General features: G+C 40.3%; 2 protein-coding genes across 9 annotated transcripts in view; one reads left to right on the forward strand and one right to left on the reverse strand.

Moving 5' to 3' along the window:
- ttll6 (tubulin tyrosine ligase-like family, member 6) overlaps positions 1 to 6148 on the reverse strand; it is a 22538-nt gene extending 16390 nt beyond the window's left edge. For all 4 annotated transcript variants that reach the window (XM_085285278.1, XM_085285275.1, XM_085285274.1 and 1 more), the window contains exons 1-4: positions 5986 to 6148; positions 3769 to 3920; positions 2232 to 2306; positions 232 to 409 (exon numbers count right to left, since the gene is read on the reverse strand). Coding sequence is in view for 2 of the 4 variants with exons in the window: in XM_085285275.1 (XP_085141401.1) it covers positions 232 to 380 (149 nt within the window). In the remaining 2 variants the exon portion in view is untranslated. The remainder of the gene's footprint in view (positions 1 to 231; positions 410 to 2231; positions 2307 to 3768; positions 3921 to 5985) is intronic.
- Positions 3641 to 19642, forward strand: calcoco2 (calcium binding and coiled-coil domain 2). 5 transcript variants are annotated; one of them, XM_085285283.1, is made up of 15 exons: positions 3641 to 3892; positions 8852 to 9035; positions 9123 to 9225; positions 9875 to 10035; positions 14629 to 14754; positions 14865 to 14990; positions 15066 to 15158; positions 15978 to 16075; positions 16151 to 16220; positions 16517 to 16681; positions 16775 to 16963; positions 17501 to 17638; positions 17735 to 17864; positions 18235 to 18251; positions 18550 to 19642. In XM_085285283.1, exons 2-15 carry the CDS (start codon positions 8865 to 8867, stop codon positions 18703 to 18705), a joined length of 1743 nt encoding a protein of 580 aa, XP_085141409.1. In that variant the 5' UTR covers positions 3641 to 3892; positions 8852 to 8864; the 3' UTR covers positions 18706 to 19642. The 5 variants fall into 5 exon arrangements, with proteins under 5 accessions (XP_085141409.1, XP_085141408.1, XP_085141405.1 ...); XM_085285282.1 differs by lacking the exon at positions 3641 to 3892 and adding an exon at positions 4510 to 4582; XM_085285279.1 differs by lacking the exon at positions 3641 to 3892 and adding an exon at positions 5994 to 6013.
- The last annotated feature ends 109 nt before the right edge of the window (positions 19643 to 19751 follow it).

Raw genomic sequence — 19751 nt, forward strand, 5'->3', positions numbered from 1 at the left:
TTTGTTGCCCCTTACCAACTTTTTTGAGACATGTTGCTGCCATCAAATTCAGAAAGCGCTAATATTTTTATAAAAAAAATGGCACATTTTCTCAGTTCATGTTCTTTTGTGAATAAAATACAGGTTTATGATCTTTGCAAAACATTGCATTTTGCTTGCATTCACATTTTATACAGCGTTCAAACTTTTTCAGAATTGCCATCGTATGGACGAGCTCTTGCAGTAAAGTACCTCTTCTTGCTTTTCCTTCTCTGCTTGTTGACGGGTTGCGGCATGCATTTGTAAGATTCAGTTTGGCTTTCGCTCTCCTCTCCCTCACCCCGCTGCTCACATTTATGTGTGTCGGTGTTTCTTTCTGGGCTGTCCAGAGGTAGACCCATCCTGAATGAGAAACATGTGCTCAGCTGACCTGCAAGGCATGCCAAAAACTTCATGAAATTGTGACACAAACAGAAAAATGATCAATTTTCCAACACTCATATCTCTCATTCTGAATGGTATGTGCCATACAGCCACACAATGAAATTCAATCAAATAGAACAAACTACATGCTGTAAGTGCACGCGTGGAATCATGTTTCTGTTTCCATCTCTCTCATCAGGTGAGTGCTCTGGCTGTCAGCGTGCTGTCACAGGCTGGCATTCAAGGGTTATTGTGGCAGTACAGATACAGGGAGTGGGTAATACTACAGCCACAGTGAGGGGAAATGATCCTAATACCAAGCAGAAGTGCTAAAGTGTGACACTTTTTTACTTTTACTGCTTTTTATAACGTAAATTAAAAATACACATAAGTGGTGTAAGGAAGCAATACATGGACACCAGTGAAAATATCTCAGTCTATTCATTCTTCAGATGTTGTCTTTTAGTAGTATCCCTTCCCCATTTTCCCTGTTGAAGTGACAGATTTATCTTTTTATATTATACAGTTTATCTCCTCAACAACATCCTGCCTTCGACTGGGAGTAGAAAGGCAGCACAAAGCACCATTCGCTGTCTCGATCACCCTGATCATCAAGTTTTTTGACAGGAAACTGTCGAGCCTAAAAGCACTTTTACTAAATGACCACACTGAAATGATCACCAATACACTCTTCCAGATAAACATCACACAAGTTATTTGTAATTTTATATAAGTAGCAGGTATCACTGCAAGTATAAGCAGAGAGACATGGCACTCAGAGAATCCTGAACTGAGATATATGGGGGAAATTTAATAAAAGCAAAGAGGCTGCATAGAAACATAACTTTTAGAGGAAAATTATTTACTACTACTATTACTAATTAAAAGCAATCAGCAAACATTTTGAATGTTTTTTCATTATATCTAAAATAACAATAAAAAAGATAATAATAATAATAATAATAATAATAATAATAATAATAATAATAATAATAATAATTTACTTTATTCCTGCAGTACATTTAAAGGGGTTTACAACTTGCTTTGAAGGAAGCGGAAAGCAGGATAGTTTAGACTTAACCAGACAGCCAAATGTCAATTCACATATATTAAAAAAAAAAACAAACAAACTACAAAACATAAAGATTAAAAATATAAGACTAAAATCAGACAATCAGAGGTGATTTAAACTTACTGACTCTGAAAAGCTTATCTCTTCAAGGAAGAGTGTTCTGACGCATCCTGATAGCAAAAGGATTGTCGTTTTTATGACTTTAATCACAATTTTGAAACAGTCAGGAGGAGTACACACTGTTGATAACCTCTTATCTCTGACTTGTTTTTGTCAAGAAAGCCAATGAAAAGAAAGCCTTACTATGTTGAACTTGGTTCATAGTACACACCTCTGTTGTCTATAATTAGTCCTCAGTATACAATATACGATTCATTTAGCGTGGATAATTCTATCCTATTAGTGTGGCTTTGTGTGAAATACACAAAGACAATGTACAGGTCTTAACTCGGGTTATTTACGTGTTCTTCTGTAAACATCTTTCTGCATTCTGACCTAAACTGAGTCACTGTCACAGCAGCGTCTCAGCCGTTCGCCTCTGACTCTTGTCTGGTGTCTTACAGGGTCAAGGTGAGTTCAAGTGAACTCCTGGTAATGATCGTGACAGAATACTGCAGGTTGGTGGCATTAAAAAGGGACACCACAGGTACACACAGTGGGAGGTTACGGTGCCAGGTAACAGCACTCGGATCCAATGATCTGGATAATCCTGACCCTGAACTGTGAGCTTTACACTGGCTTGAAACACCCCACTGACCTCAGCCCAGATTCAGTTACAGCCCCGTGAAGGATTTCTCCAAGGCTCTCCTTCAGTGTTCAACAAAAGCAGGTACTGCAATGCAAATGAGAAAAAGTATACATAGAAAAAAAAAAAAAACATACATACAACTTCATATGGATTTTTTCACATATACACATGCACCAGGCTGCAAAACCCTTTCTCAATTGTATCAAGTTGTTTAAATAAAGTAAATTCAATTCAGTTCAATTAATTAAAAATGCAAAATTAAGTCTATATCATTTGCACAAGCTAATAAATCCAAGTCTACAAACTGCTAACAGTTCAAAAAGATTCAAAGAGGAACTCTGTCACTTGACTGATTTCGGTGGTGAATGGTAACTCAAACTAACCCAGTTTAATTCAGCAGTATTGGGATAATTCACGTGTGCATCCATCCAGCCATCCATCCATTTTCAGACACTTTGACACTTATCCAGGTCATGAGGGCAGCAGACTGAACAAAGACCCAGACCTGCCTCTCCTTAGCCACCTCCTCCAGCTCTCCTGAGGGGATACCAAGTAATCCCCTGGCCAGCTGAGAGACATAATCTCTCCACTATGTCGTGTGTCGACCCAGACCTTGACTGACCAGTAAGTCGACAGCTTTGCTTTCACGTTCTGACTTTTCTCTATCACATAAGATCAGTACATTATCTGTATTACTGCAAATGTGTCATTCCATCTGTCAGCTTCCTGCTTTCATCTCCTCTCGCTTGTGAATGAAACCCTGAGATACTTAAACTCCTCTACTGGAAGCATAAACTCCTTCTAGCCCTGTAGTGGACACTCCATCCTGTTAGCACATGGAGGTGTTAATTCTCATCCCAGCCAATTCATAAACCACCCCAGCACAAGCTGCAGGTTGTTGCTCTATGAAACCAACAGAACATCGTTGTATAAAACCCCAAGACCCTCCAACCTTTGGCTGCACCTATTCTATCCTAAAATTATGAACAGAATTGTTGAAAAAGGGAAGCCCTGGTGAAGTCCAACATCTACAGTAATGAGTCTGATTTATTTAATCCAAACCAAGCTCTTACTGTGGTGGAACAGGGGTTGAATACCTCATGAAAACTACAACCCACAAAAAGGCATGTGGTCGAATGTCTTTTCCTACAAAACTCACATAGATGGGTTGGGCAAACTCTTATGTGCCCTCAGACAGCCCTGAGAGGAGATAGGGCTGGGACAAAACTGCAATCGTGAATCCAAGGATTGTCCAAGGGACATATGATTCTGTCCGTCACCCTGACATAGACCTGAAGCCTTGAGAGTGGCAATCTACCGCCCCAGTTTGCCTTTCCTGATTATGATTGGACATATCTTGACACAATCTGCTGAGTTTTTGTCATTTCTAAGGTGAAGTTTGTGGTTCTGTTGAATGACAACTAATATTTGGGCTTTTAGCACTCAAAACCTGTTGCATTTGACCGTTTTCAGTTCTATGCTAGTGTATCTGATAAACTGACAGCTCAATAGTGTCTCATCATCCTTTGATAAAGTTCTTACTTACCTGCACTGGTGAAGTCATCGATATTAGAGGGTGTTGCTCCCCCTTTGTCCACACCTCTTTGAATCACGGATCTCAGCTTCAAGAGCTTCGTAAGACACTGCCACACTCCTCAACAAGCAAACAGGTGAGCCACATCTCTGTACCTCTGGAGCCTTAAAAAAAAGCAGATTTGTATCATCAGCTCAGATTGACTTACTTAGTTTGACTCAAGCAGTGGATCTGGTGACCAATTAGAAACAGTGGGGACAAAAAATAAAAAACCCAATCCCTCCTGAAAAGATTGAGAGATCTTAGTGGGGAGCAAGTGGAGAGGTATAATCCCTGACATTTGTTCGGTGAAATAGGAGAAGTGCTTTTCAACGCCTCGACTTGTTAAATTTAAATCTGTGCTGAAAAGAGCTGCAGCAGTGTGTGGTGTAAGTGAACAGGCTGGACATCGATCTTCCTGGCCAAGCTGAAACGAAGCACCTTCAGCCAGAGCATGAAGACAGAAGAGAAGATGTAGGCCAAACATTTGGCAAAGAAGAATAAAAAGTAGAAACGCGACACTGTACCTTGCTACTGAACATGTCTTAATTAGACATAACGGGCCTGGACAATAATGATGAGGTGACAGAGTAGCACAAAATCTGGTGAGGCTACAAGCTGGCACTGATCAGACGCCTTGATTAATCAGTCAATCAACATTAATTAATAATCAGCTGACATCTTACTCCCTTCCACACTCACTTATCTTTGTTATGATGCTTTAAAGATCTACTGCTAAGCTTCAAGCGACTGAACTGACGAGTCGTGACTGCACATGCTGTTCAAGGTATTTAACTGATATGTGTGTGTGTGTGAGCCTCATGGGAAATTATAGTTTAATGCAGGGGTGACGAGCTGCTTGTTTGTTTGTTTGCCACATGGAACCAATTTTAGTGGATCAATAAAACCAAAGAAATACATATACATAAATTATGGCCCATACATTTACAATACAAAAAGGATAAAGAGTTTTTCCATATTCAGTCAGCCTGCTGTTATCACAATGAAAAGCTTTAGGGCGATTCCTTATCAGAAACATATTACTTCAGTTTGTCAGTAAAAGGGCCTGCAAAACTAGCAATAACCCACACAATGTTCAGTAAAAACCAATGTCCATCCACTGGGCTGGATTTGACCTATGTATTAAATGAGAGTAAGAGTCTCTGGAACAATCTGAAAATCAAATCAAAAAAGCCAGTCACTTCTTTCTAAGTTCAATCTTTTATTCCCTAAACAATTTCTGTACATTTTTCATACAGCTGATTAGTCCTCAAACTGTTTCCCCACAATGCTTGCTGTAGTATGCTGCTCCTGTAAAGCACTTTTGTAATGTGGCTTTGATAAGGACTATATATATTTTGACCAAGTACACGCCAAACTCTTTATTGTAACTTTTAGTCAGTTCCTGTTCTCTTTGAAGCTATTTATGTTTATTTTGCACTTCCTTTTAGGCTGTCTAATCTTGTTGTGGTTTCTTTTTTAGTTATAATTAAATTTTAGTCGTTTGTGTTAATTTTGCATCTTCTTTAGCTTCTTTTTGCAGATACAGATATTTTTGTTTTGCTTCATTACATCAAATGTAACTATTTTGATTCCTTCAATTACCATTTAAATGCTGCACTGCCACTGGCAAATGTCACCTAGATTATACTTGTAGCAAAGAAGCGTGGATCGGGCACAGTAACGTTTAGAAAGTATTTTTTGAAGGTTAGCATGAAACAAAGGGCGCAAATTATTATTTTTTTTTTTTTTCAAAAGTAAAAAGTATTCAAAAGAAAATGCATTGGTGGACATTTTCTTTAAGGTACAGTATTGTATGTTATCAAGTTTATTCTCTAATTTAAGCTACCCACGGTGTTGAGGTGCTAACTTGAAATGTGAAGATAAGCTCACGCAGAAAGGAGGCACAGACTTACAGAGCTTCTCTTTTCGGAGCCATCCTCAAGCCATTTTTAAGCAAAAACGTCTCTAAATTTAAATTTCAGTGATAGGTTGCGAGTGTTTCTCCCAGTGCAGTAAAAAACAAAAGAAGTTTATCTGTGCTTTTAAAATCAAGCAAACGTCTAGCAAAGAAAACTGACCGCACAGCTTGACGCTAGACGTGTTGTTTCTATGGCAACAGAACGCCGACCTCTCCCCAGCTCGGTCAGCTTTAAAAAGCTTTAAAAAGGAAACAAAATGTGAATTTACCGATGGATGTGGTATCCTCTTGTTATCGGTGAGTAACACTAAACGAGCAGCCTTCCGTATTGTTAATGTTGCTGGCGTGTCGTGCTCTTGGTCTTGGCTGGGAGGACCGAGGAGCCCTATAACCTACAAATGTAAACATGAATGAAGTCGAGAAGAAGACGAAAACCCTGTTAAGACTTTTAGCCAATCACAAGTCGGGGTGTGAGAGTTCTCGTTTCTGATTGGTTGTTTGTTTCACCGATGAGGAAAACTGCATCAACAGGTGCACCACGTATCCCATGCGTGAAATACTGGGAATCTTTGTTTTGCTTTCTTTTGTTGTTGTTTTTATTGCAGAACTCAGAGAAAAGTTTTCAGTCACAATACATAATAGAAGATTTTCGGTATATTCCTAATCGTTTTAGGTATTCAAAGCGAATAAATTGTTTTTTAAAAAGAGATGTGCAAAAAAGGATTTTGAAGGAGATGTTATTTTGTAAAAGACAGACATTTCAGTGTGGCAAAAGCTAAAAAGAAAACCCACTGAATTCTTAAAAAAAAGTATGACAAGAGCTAGTAAAAAAATGTTGGGAGTCTTGCAGGTTTTAAAGTCATAACTACAGAAAAAGAGCCTGGCTCCCTCTTGTGTTTCCATCTCTAGTTGTAAGCAAAGTGTTAAAATTGGACTACATTTCCCAAGATGCAGCCATCATTAGAATGCCTTCACAGATAATCTGAAACAAGAGGTCCAAGCCTTTGTGCATACTGACTATAAGTTATATGTCTTACTGTTTCGGTAGTTTTGTATTTTGAATTTTATTGCATTCTGCCCGTAGTTTTTATTCATCTTAACTTGCAACCTTATAAAAGAATAACTTATTTATATTTATACATACATACATACATACACACACAGTTTGACACACTTATGCAGCTTTCTTGTAATTTCTTTAAGGAGTCTTCAGGAATATTTTTCGAGATGTCTTGAAGGACATTCAACGCTCTTCTTTGGATGTTGGCTGCCTTTAGCTCTGTTCTCTGTTGGAATGATCACACACTGCTTCAATAATGCTGAGGTCCGGGCGCCATGAATCATGGAGGCCAGTCCATGAGTGATGGTGTTCCACTCTGTGATTTTTTTTTTTTTTTTTTTTTTTCATTCCTTGTATGGTCTTACTGCATTGGCTGTGTGTTTGGGACCATTGACATGCTGAAAAATAAAACTATTGCCAATCAGACACTTTCCATATGGTATTGTATGGTGAGTCAAAATCTGACCTTGTTTCTTTGCATTCATAATTCCAACAATGATGACAAAATCCCAACACCACCGCCAAACCATGACAGAGCATCCACTGTGTATTACAAATGGTTGTGTCCATTAATTTCAAGTTCAGATTCATCAGACCTGTCAACACTGAATTTCAGTCCAGCTCTGGTGTAATTTGGCATGCCTCTGCCCTTCCTCCCACTTTCCCTTTATTAAGCACGACTTCTTGACAGCCATCCTTACACTGAGACCATTTCTGATGAGGATTCGGTAAATAGTAGATGAATCAACTGAAAGGTCAGAAAGATCTTTTTTTGTGTAGACCTGCTATGTCTCCTTTACCCTCCACTTTTCCACGTTCCTCAAATTAAGGGACATAGAGAAAACTACAATAAGATATGCATCTTGTCGATGCACAAGTACTATTTTACACCTGTTAAACTGTGTTATCTTTGGTATTTTTCATAGCTCACACTAAAGAAATATCAAGAAATTATGTGTTTCTGCGATGGTAACAAAGTGCCTAAAGATACAGTTTAAAATTGGTTCTTTGCTCAGTTTTCTGTTATGTGTAGACAACATGGTTTCATCACTTCAGCTACATGCTTCTTTCAAGCTTGAATGAGTTATAGGTCAGTGTTAAGTGGGTTAATAAACAAAACATTCCTCTAAATGAGGAATGATCAAGTACGAGGACTGGACTAAAATCGGGGCAAAAGCATCCAATTTGAACGACCTTCAGAAAGCCTGGAGGAGGTACAAATTACAAAATATGAAAAACTGAAGGGAAGGGTTAAAACAATGTTTAAAATGTATTGTTTAAATAAATGTTGTTTTTTTTAAAGCACTATTCAGGTTCTCAGGACTACACAAATATAACATAATCATTCATATCTGACATCTGCAAAGAGCTTTAAAAGTTTTTCTGAGTTTCCCCCCCAGGCATGAGGTTTTAAAAGATTGTTTTCAGCTCTTACGTGGCATGCCCGAAAAAAGCCCCTTCTGCGTCACTGAGGTTTGTAACGTTTACGTGCATGCAAAACAAATATCCGACGAGCATGTGAAGGCAGCACTCAGCTGGTAGTTCCCTGAGCAGCAGACGTCGGAGCGAGGTACTGACAGAAAATATGTGAGTTTCATGTGTTTAGCCGAACATCTGACTGCGATTTTAGGATTATTAGAAGAGTTTCTGTTGTAGTTTTTATCTTGTATGCGTGGAAGACGTCGGTTAAGTCCAGGGTGCGGTCTTTTAGGCTGTTTTGCTTTCGATTTCTTCTTCTTTCTTTTTTTTTTTTTTAATGATCTATCGTGAGTTTACGGCCTTCAAAAGTTTATAAAACACATTTGAGGTCATCGGCTGACAAGGGGGATGTCTTAAAAATAGCATTTAAGTCATTTTAGTTGTAGGAAAGTTGATTTTCAGATCGTTTTTGGAGCGTAAGCAGTCAAAGAATAGAACAATGGTAAGTGCGCAAAAGCAAATAAGCAACAACATCAGGAGGAGGCCTGTAACACCGCTGCTGCTTTCTGTCCTGACACCGAGAGCTTGCTGTACCTGTTCTCATCTGTCAGCGTCCTGAAATGTTTCATCATCGACCTTTATATGTTTTCTGGCAGAGTGCATCTCAGCATGGAGAGCAACACTGCTACAGAGGTAGCAGACCACTTGGCGCGCACCTTCTCCCAGGTGGTGTTCATCGACATCCCTCAGTCATACCCACCGTCCACCCACGTCACCTGCAGCTACACCCTCACTGCGGCCTTCCAGCCCAACCCTAGGGACTGGGTGGGCATCTTTAAGGTGGGTTGGATCAATTAAATCCTCAACTTTTTTTTATAAATGTTAAATCAAAGAATGTCCTTCTTAAGCTTTTCTACCCTTTTCCAGGTGGGGTGGACCACAACAAAGGATTATCATACCTTTGTGTGGGTGGAACCATGTATAGATGTAGTTGGGGAACAGACAGTGACAAGGCAAGCTTTCTTTAAGGGTAAGAAATGCTTTCACTTCTGTTTCCAGGTGAATGTGTTTGGCTGTGTTTGTAGTGTACACCCTAGTTGTGTCTTAAATGCAAACAGTTTAGGATTAAATCTGTTTTTCCTGAGCTGCTGTGTCAATGATCTGCACAGACATATGATTATATCCAGGTTTCACCCACAGAATCCTATTTTTCTTTTTGTTTTTTGTCCAGTTAAAATGGCAGAAGCTCAAACAATCAATCACTGGTTTTTCAGATTTACAATAAAGTATCCACATATTTTATGCCTCAAAGAGGTGAAAGTACCCCATGTTTTGCACACAAGAAAGTCAATATGTTATATAACCAAAATCTAAGCTTTTAGAGAGCCTTATTTTCATAATAATGAAACTTTTCTTGATATTAGATTTTTTTTTTGAACTTGTCAATCAGAAACCATTTTTAGCCAATTTTACAAGAACATGTAAAAACAAATCTATCATTCTGGCATCTTCAGGGTTTTTGTGTGTTCAGTTTATTGGGGGAGTTTAAAATGTAATATGGATCTGTTTACATTTTTTAGCATTTTATTGATTGAGAAACAAAATAATAAACGTTTCAAAGAGCAGTGAGAGTTTTTGAGTCATCATGACATCAAGATCTCGTTATCCGTTTCCTTCAGATTACTACCTTCCCAAAGATGAGATCGAGTTCTACCAGTTCTGCTACGTCGACAGCACCGGTCAGGTGCGAGGAGCCAGCACTCCTTTCTGTTTCAGAAGCCCTGCGGAGCAAAGCCTGGAGATCAGCCCAGACGACGACCTGCTGGTTATCACAACACAGGTAAGTGACTTAAACCTGACATAAAGGAAGCGGCAGGGTAGCCAGGATAATGTAGTGAGGAGTGATGTGGTGTTGAACAAGCTGGAGATAGGTTTCGAGACTCTGATTAGAGGGTATTACAGCAGATGACGACAAGGAAAAAGATGCATAAATTGTGCAATATTTTTCACTTGGTGAAAGCATGGCAACGTCACCTTGTTGATATGTATGTCAAAGCAAAGCTCAGAGTTACAGATCACACCCAGATGGTGGGCGGAGCTTGATGTTGAAGGGCCTGTTTTAATTTCCTAGCTGCAGGTCAGGTATGTAAGGCCAAATAAAAGAGGTTTATAGCCTCAGAGGTTCACAAGTGCCATTCCAAATCTTTGTGAATCCATCTGCTGTGGGAAATCACAAAGCTAAAAGTACCTATATTTGGAGTAACTAAGCTGTAGGAAGTTTTCTGACATCCAGAAATGAAGCTGCAAGACACAAAAACAGGACCACCTTAAAACCATCTTAAAATATGGAGCTCAGTTTTGTGACTGTACAGCAAATAAAGACGCCTCATATGCCACGTTAATGAATCAAAAATTTAAAACGGCATGAAAAAAAGAAAGCCTTTTGCCCACATACACTCGCCACCTTTCAAATTACTTCTTCAAGCTTCAAAGCGCCTTCATAGCCTCACAAATGTAAAAGACTCATCTGGAACGCCGTCACACTGACAAAATCCAGCCACAGACGCCCAACGTGCAGTATGAACGCGTCAGAAGTATTTAAACCAGTTCTGTGGCATTTTCTGCTGCAGTAGGTGCTTTGTTATGATGATGCATACACAGACTCAAAGTGAAAGCATTACAAGCTTTGCTGTCTAAGCTGGTAAAAACAAGTTATACATTCTAATAACAAAGCCTTTAAAAAGACTTACGGCCCTAGCAGGGTCTCTTCCTGACATTGTCCTGGAGTGGGTGTGGTCTCTCGCCCCCCTGCCTAGGTGCCGTCCGTTTGGTACAGCTGACTCCCATCAGCAGTTAGAGGTACTTAAGGCCAGGGATAGGTGAGCTCTAGGCCAGAACCAAGCCAGGTAACTATAGACCGATAGCTTTACCATCACATATATGTAAAGTTATAGAGAGAATGATAAATGTAAGATTAATATATTATGTAGAAAGTAGAGGATTTATCTAACTATCAAAGTGGATTTAGAAGAGGGAGAAGTACTATGGATCCAGTATTGTGTTTGGAGCATGAAATTAGGAGGGCTCAGATAAATAAAGTGTGTGCGGTGGCAGTGTTTTTCAATATGGAGAAAGCTAATGATATGATGTGGAGAGAAGGTTTGTTAATTAAAATCCATAAATTGGGTGTTAGGGGCTGGATGTATAGGTGGATTTTGGATTTTTTTAAAGGGTACGCAAATACAAGTGAGAATTGGAAAGTGTTAGGGTTCCTGGGTCTTTGACCCAGTGGTTTCTGTTTTGTACCCTTTATTTGTGTTCTCTTCTTAGTTTATTTTTGTGAAGGATTTGGTTTCTGTTTTACATTTCTATTTTTTCCCCAGTTCTTCTTGGTGTGTGATTTTGTAGTTCTTAAGTTTGGTTCCATACTCCATCTGTTCTGTGTCCAGTCAGTGTCTGTGCCTGCCCCACGTCTCTGTTACAGTGCCTGCTTGTGAGTCTGTGTCTATAAGTTCAGTCTGTGTTTCCTGTTTTACTTTGAAAGTCCGTATCTCATGTTAATGCGTCTAGTTTTGCTTCCTTTGTCTCGTCAGCCCTGTTTTGTCCCAGCTGTGTTTCCCTCCTGTCTCTCATCTTTTGATTGCCTCCTCTGTGTATTTAAGCCCTGTGTTTCTGTGTCAGTGTCGCAATCTACCATCATATTGTACTGTATGGTCTGTTTCCCAGGCTGCCGCATTAGTTTATTTTGTATTCTAGTTCAGCCAGTTTTTTGTTTTGCCGTCCAGCATTAAATCTGTATTTAAGTTCACCTTTTGTTTCCGTGAGTCTGGATTTTGGGTCTTTTTCCTGCCTGCACACAGCCTTCACATGACAGAGTTATTCAGGAGAGGTTTTCTGTAGAGAATGGGACTCCTCAGGGAGCATAGTGAGTCCCTTGTTATTTTCTCTAATGATTCATGATGTGTTTAATGATATAGAGCGTGGGGTGGGATGTTCACTTTTTGATGGAGCCTTATGGAGGAGAGAGAGGAATGTAGAATTTATTGTAAAGAAGCTGCAGGAAGCAGTTGGTAAAGTTGAAGAGTGGTCGTATAAGTGGGGCTTCAAAGGGGTTAGTGAGGAAGTTGGGTGAAGCTATATGGCGTGGAATTAGAAAGAGTGAGGAAGTTTAAGTTTGTGGTTGGCTGGGAGGGTAACTTGGGGTGCACACATTCAGGAATTGGTGGGTAAGTGTAAAAGTTTTAAATATTTTGAGGTGTTTAGTTTGGAGGGATTGGGAAGCGAATAGCGAATCCTTGGGGGCCATATACACTGGGTTGGTGAGGTCAATGTTAGATTGTGGTTGTGTGGCATGTAATTCGGAGATGCCACTAGGATTGAGGAGAGAACATCTTGGATTGAATTATTGGGCAAATTTACAGGGGCAGGATCACCCTACACTAGAAGTATTTAAACCTTGCTGGGAGAAAGGAGGGAATTAAAGAGCTTTGGATGGGTGGGGGGGGGGAGAGCTAGAGAATTTAATTTGGATCAGTTAGTCATGTCAACGAGTGCCGTGGCCTGCAATCCCTCCATGGATACTTCCTGAAGCAGTAGTAGATTTTGTATTATTGGACAAGAAGAGTAAGGATAGGCAGGTGGTCTGTACTCCCATTCAGTTCAGGGTTACATTGAACAGTATTATGGGTATGTGCAAGTATATACAGATGCGAATCCAGCTAGTCAAGTGGGGGTAGAAGTGGTGATTCTGGATTTTATGGTAGAAATTGGGAAGAGAATAAATGATGGCTTGTCTGTGTTTACAGGAGAAATGATAGCAATTCTATTAGCGGTTCAGTGGGCGGAAGAGATGAGGCCACTGAAAGCAATTATTTGTTCAGATTCAAGAGCATCCTTGGTCAGTCCATAGAGCGGTCATTCAGAAGGTCGATCAGATATTTTAATAGAGATTCGGCAAAGTCTTTTCAGAATACATATGATGGGTCTGTTAGTAGTGTTTGTATGGGTCCCGGCTCACTATGGGGCGAGGGGGAATGAAGAAGCAGATAGGTTGGCAAAGGAAGCCACTTATCATAGGATAGATCATCTGGCGGTGAGTTTTGTTCAAGCGGATTAAGAGTATTTTAAAGTTAGAAATGAGGGCTAGATGGCAAAAACAAAGAAGAAAAGAGGGGAAGGTGGTTCTATAAAATTCCAAGGGGGGTAGGAGAAAGGAGAGCCACAGGACGGAGTAGGCGAGAGGAGGAGGAGGAGGAGGTGGTGTCAAGAATGAGATGTGGACATACAGGATTGAATTCTACACTATTGTTGATAGGGAAACATAATTCAGGGAAATGTGGTTATTGTGGAGAGGAGGAAACTTTAGCACATGTTGTTTTGCAGTGTTGGAAGTATAAGGTAGAGGGGAGACAACTGGTCCGAAAATGAAATTGGATCTTATTAAGTTATTGCAAAAGGAGTCGGAGAATAAAAGTTATCAGGCTTTGATTTAAGTTTTTTGTGTGTGTGTGTGTGTGTGTGTGTGTGTGTGTGTGTGTGTGTGTGTGTGTGTGTGTGTGTGTGTGGCTTGACTCCTGCTCAGTGAAGAGGAGTGGGTTGTGTTTACTTTTTCTTTTTTTCTTTTTTTTAATGGTGACAGCAGCTTGACCGTCTCTGAGTTTTGTTGGAATGTTAATAAAACCTTTTAATTTAACCGTTTTACCTCTTTCTCTCCTTTTTCAACCTTTTTGTTACTTCCCCTCATCCCCTAGACCTTTTCATGTGTTCATATTTTCATGTGTTCACATTTTCCTGCTGTTTGAAGGGTTTTCTTGACTTTGTCCACCTCTGTTTTGTCTCTGTATCCCCTGTCTTCACTCCACTTCCGGTCTATTTTGATGATTGTTTTGCCTTGCTTTCCTCCTGTGAATTGACTTGTCTTTTCCCCTAATTCCTTGATGTTGTGGTTTTGTTTGTTTGTTTGTTTTCCCCTACCCCAAGTCTCATCTTTGCCTGTCTGAATTCTCGCCTGTGTGAGCGTCTTCCCCACCTTATCTCCACCTGCACCCCTTTCAACCCTGTGTACATTCAGTCTTTATACTTTGTCAGATTCTGTAATATTTTATTCCACTGTTTTCAGTGTCCGTAGAGGGTTAGGTCTTTAGTGCTTAGTTCTGCAGTGAGCGTAATAGATCACAAACACTGTTCGCAGTCACGTGTCAGTGAGCATCTGGGCTATTGAAGAGCTTCTGAAGATGTTTGTTTTTAGCCAAAAAAAAGTATCTGTGATCCCTGAGAGGTCTTTGCTCGCCATTATACTTCTAATACTTCAGAGGGGTTAAATGCAGTGCTTGCTTCTGACTTTTGTCTCTTCAATAACACATGAGAGCAGGTCGCAGTGTCTGAAAAGTAAACAGAGCTTTTTATTGACATATTTGGTTTTTCCTTTTTCCAGGACCAAGTTGAGCAGAGCTTACGCGAAAAAGCTGAAATGCAGAAAGAGCTGGATCAGATAAGAGCTGAAAATGAAACCTTGAAGAGTGCTCTGCTGAGGGAGCAGCAGCAAGCTGCCGGCTTAAAGGTCCACTTATCTTATTTTCCACTCCGCCATTTGTCTTGTGCAACAGAGAAAATAGTAAAGTGTAAGCTGAACTTTGGTAAGCTGACTCAGTGTTATTGATTCTCTCACAGGGGCAGAATGAGCAAAAAGAGAAAGAAAACGCCGAACTGGCCACTGAACTGGATCAAACCAAGCAACAGATTAAAAACCTGAGAAGCTCTTTGCAGCAGCAGCTGAAAGAAAATGACAGCTTGAAGGTTTGCCCTCGCTTGACATTTTACATCTAAATTCAGCACTTTGACATCTGTGTAAAAACTTATGTTTGACGTTAGGAGGAGATGGTGATCCAGATGACGAAGCAGATGGAGATACAGCAGGACAGCGTCACTGAGAGGAGGGAGCGGAGTTCATCGAGAACGAGCGAGGTAAGATGGATTCTGTCTCACTGTTAGACGGTCTAAAGTAAGTGAGCTTTGTTAAGTGGGAGCTTTGAACACCACCGATGTTTGGTTCTGGGCTGTATGTGGACTAATCCACTGTCCGGCTCCCAAAGTGCTGAAAGGAAAATCGCGTTATGCTGGATTTGAAGTGATAAGCTGTAATATTTGATGTTTATGTTGCATTTTTAATATGCTTTGAGTTGTAAAGGTCTCAGTGTGATTTCCCGGTTAAATTTAAAGTAAATAAAGAAGTCTGTAGAGCCAGTTTGCTCAATGCAAGCCGTGTTTGTGCAAATTATGTGTGCAAACAAACTTTTTCTTTTTTTTTTTTTTTTAAACTGCCACACTTCACTCTAATGGCAGATATAAAAAATCTTGATACCACAGTCATAGTTTTGTAAAATTGTTGTTTTTCTTTCCTTTTTTCCCATTTTCATCATTTTCAATCTCAGTTTCACATGTCAAGTGAACCCTTCTCCTATGACTGCTGATCTGAATCTTACAGTAACCTTGTAACGTTGGATCCAAGAAACATAAGCTGGAGCGAATATGATGACAGCAGAACTTTTATTTAATACTGTGGTTTTTACTGGGACATAGACACTCCCGCTCTCTCTCTGCTGTCACGTCCGCTTCCCTCCTCCGACTGTCATTGCCAACATATAAAGAGACACAATAACTGTCAGATCCCAGCACACCTGTTCACCCCGCCCCTGCGCCGCCCCGGGAGCTCACTGCGTCACCCCTCCTCTGCAGCTGGCCAGAGACCACACCCACACCACAAACCTCTTCCTTGTTTTACAGGAGAAATACGATCGAGCTGTGCAGAAGATCAACCAGCTGAAAGACGAGCGTGAGAAGCTGAAGGAGGCGATTGAGGCCCAGAGTGAGGAGATCTCCAAGTGAGTCATTTTCTACTTCAAACCAAAACTTTTAGAACGCATCTGCTTACTGATGCTCAAATCTGTGCGTTTTAGGCTGAATACAAAGGTCAGAGAAGGTGAACGGGAGCTGTTTAAAGCAAAGGACGGCATCCAGCTCATCGAGGTAAATCTTTACCTCTGTCAGTGCGCCCCAGGGTGGCTGTGGCTACAATGTAGCTTGCTATCACCAGTGTGTGAATGTGTGTGTGAATGGGTGGATGACTGGATATGTAAAGCGCTTTGGGGTCCTTAGGGACTAGTAAAGCGCTATGTAAATACAGGCCATTTACCATTTTACCATTTAGTTAACTTTATGTACTGCTGTGATCATTTTAAATGGGCTGGCCTGAGAGTTCATTCATTCAGTTGTCATTTATTTGGAACCAGAAAAATACAAAAATATATATTGCATGCTGGCAGGTGGACCTTCAGAGCAGCAGGAAAGAGAAAGAGAGGCTCGCTGCAGAGCTGCAAAGACTGCAGAGCCTCACCTACAACGTGGACAAAATGCAGAGAGAGAACCAGGACTTACAGAGGAGGCTTTCAGTGCAGGAGACTCAGCAGAGCCCTTCGGATGACCTAAAGGTGCGAACAGGTTTTTTGAAAAAAAAAAAAGGGGGATCGTAACCTCCTAAAAAGTACCTAATTTCATGTCTTAAAGATGCGTCTCCTTCTTAGTTTCAGTGTCAGACTCTTACCAGACAGCTACAGGAGACTCAGGCCAAGCTGGCAGCTGAAAAGGAGGAGACCAGAAATGCCAAGAGACGTAATGAGTATTTGGAGGCGGAGATGCAACAAATCCGGGATCAGCTGGAGAGCGTGTGCAAAGCATTGGATGGCGAAAAACGGAAGAGCAGCAAATTTGAGGTGAATCGATGTGAAATTTTAAGATTTAATTCTTATCTGTTTTGGGTTTTCTTTTTTCCTGCTCAAGCTCCACCTAAATCAGAACAAGCAAGAAAAATCAGCTGATAATCATTAAAATAAATATAACTAAATAAAAACAGAAGAAAAGCTGAGAAAATTAAATGATGCTATATTTATCATGTGCATATTGAACTCTGAGCTACTGTCCAGAGTGCATGAAATTAAGTGCCTAAACTCATGATATAATATAAAGGTACAGACTAAAAATTCAGCTTATTATTTTTTTAATATTTAGCTGATCTGATACTTTGTGAGAAATGTGCAAATATCAAACCCCAAGAGCCCCTGAACTTGACTCTATATGACACCTTTGGATTGGACCTCATTAAAGTTCTCAGCGGGTTCGACACAGGCTGGAAATTCTTTAGACTTAAGGTGTTTTAATTCTGTGGTTTATTATCATTTTGGAATTTTTGACCTGCAGTTTGTCTGTTGGACGTTTCTGAAAATTGAACTTGGTTTTCTTTGATTTTTCAGCTGCAAATCCTTGAAGTTAATGAAGTGTTGGCAGATAAGAACATCGCCATAGATGAAAGGGAGTCGACCATAAATCGGAAAGACAATCAGCTCACACTCCTGACACAAGAGAAGGAGGAGCTTGCTCGAGAAAACCAGGTACACACAATAACGCTGGCTCTACTCGGTAGATGTTCAGACTCAGAATCACTTTAAAAAAAAATGTTGACACCTCAACTGTGTTTATTTTGCCAGACTCTCAAAGAAACTATTCAGGACCTGCGCAGACTTTACACAGAACCCCCTACGACTCCTGCAGAACCTTTGTACTTGCAGCCAGATGACGACGCACCACCTGCTTCAACCCACGTTTATGAAACCATAGGTGGGAAACTGTCTCACACATGTACTGTCTAAAACCTACCAAATCTGAAGAAAATACTAAATTTAGTATATTTAGCTATTTACACAAACTTTTACCTTGATGTTACAGCCCCTCTAAGTACTGAGGGGCGACTTGGAGTGTGGTTCTTCCCGTTAATTGTCGAGCATTTCCAAGCACTCAAAATTTCATGTGTACAGGACATGTGTGCATGAAATCATGAAACTCTGTTTTGGTTGCAGTTCTTAACAATCTTGCAAAACTGCACTTATTTCATGCCTGTAACGTGCTTTCATTTAAAGATTCGTATCACTGTGTAGGTGAAAAATTCCCCTTATATGGCGCTCACTGCTTTTCTTCTGTCTCATTGCAGGACCAGAGGACGAGGAGGTGAGTCAAATACTTTCCTTTTTATTTAAGTTTTTATATTTAATTCAGTCCAGCTTCACACCTACAGTGGTTTTGGTTTAGGATTTATTTTTTCCTGATAGCCCTGGTGCAGATATCTTGACTAAAGCTGCCACAGAGTGACTCCCGTGGCATCTCTCCCCTCCAAAACACATTAATGAGAAAAGCGCCCCTCCCTTGAGTGACTCGGCTGTTTAGGGTTTATTTTTGAAGCGGATTTAAAACTTAATCCGCTCGCTATTCCATTACGACCCCTGATGTGCTGCCGTCTCCATTTCAGTCGCTGGTGTGTCGTCACTGCCGCGAGAGCTTCCCCGGCATCACCCAGGACGAACTGGATCAGCACGAGCAGTGTCACCGCGTCTGCCCCTTCTGCACGATGATCTGTGACGACATGGACCAGGCCACGTTTGAAGATCACGTCTACAGCCATTAGGAGAGAGAGCGGCAGCAGCGTGGTTTGAATAAGTCTTAAGAGATGGGTGGTTATACATTTAAAAGTAACTTCTTGGCTTCAACATGTTGGCCTGCAGACACTGGAAACCTGCCTGTGTTACATAATCCTTCGCGGCCTATGTTATTGCATTTAAATATAAAAACGTAAAAGTAGACGGCACAACTTCTCTGCTTACATTTTGGCACATGCGCACACACACAGATATTTGGCTCTGCTGCTGGTATTAACACACGAAGTGTCAAACAAGTCAGTTAAACTAGACTACAGTCAAACGCCTCATTAAAACCTACTTAGGACATGCAAACTTCTGAATGCATGCTGAAAAATTCACACACACACACACACGCGTTATAAAGACACACCCGTGGTGGTTTCACATGAATTTAAAGGCTGGTTAGTGAATAAATCCTAAACATTATGAATATGGGAGATATTTAGGGACACAAACACTGATGTTGAACCCCTGCCACATGCAAAACATGTAATGTTTCGCACCACAAATTTGAGTCTACTTCTCCCCCCACTTTTCTTAAGTTTTTCCACAGGCACTGGTTTGGTGAAGAAATTGGAAAGTTGTGTGGAAATTCAAGTTTCTTAATATTATAGGCTTTAACTGTATTGTAACGGTCCTCTAATCAGTAATCATAATGTGATGCTTCACTGCTGCAGAAGCCTCGAGGCAGATAGTGGTCTCATTGGTCACCCTAACATTGTGCTATCAGAGTATGTCGTTTTTGTTCTCCTAAGTTTCTGAAATCAGGAAAGATTATCAGTCATGTATAACGGAAGAAGTATAGTTAAGATAAAGACTCCACTCTGTCATATTTGCTGAAGAGATGATAAAACCTTAGTTTACCTGACCTGAACATCATCGGGGAGGATTTAAAAAAAAAAAACAAAAAAAAAAAAACCAAAAGCTGTTTTTCTTTCCAGCACAAGCAGGATGTGATATAATCTTAAAAAAAATGACCCCACTAGCAGTTTAAGATCCCATCTTTGTCTCAATCTTAGTAGTCTTTAGTTTC

Source organism: Mchenga conophoros, linkage group LG8, assembly GCF_057382185.1.
Source record: "Mchenga conophoros isolate Kocher_MC1m ecotype Shallow Benthic linkage group LG8, M_conophoros_male_GT1.1, whole genome shotgun sequence".
Classification (NCBI taxonomy): Eukaryota; Metazoa; Chordata; class Actinopteri; order Cichliformes; family Cichlidae; genus Mchenga; species Mchenga conophoros.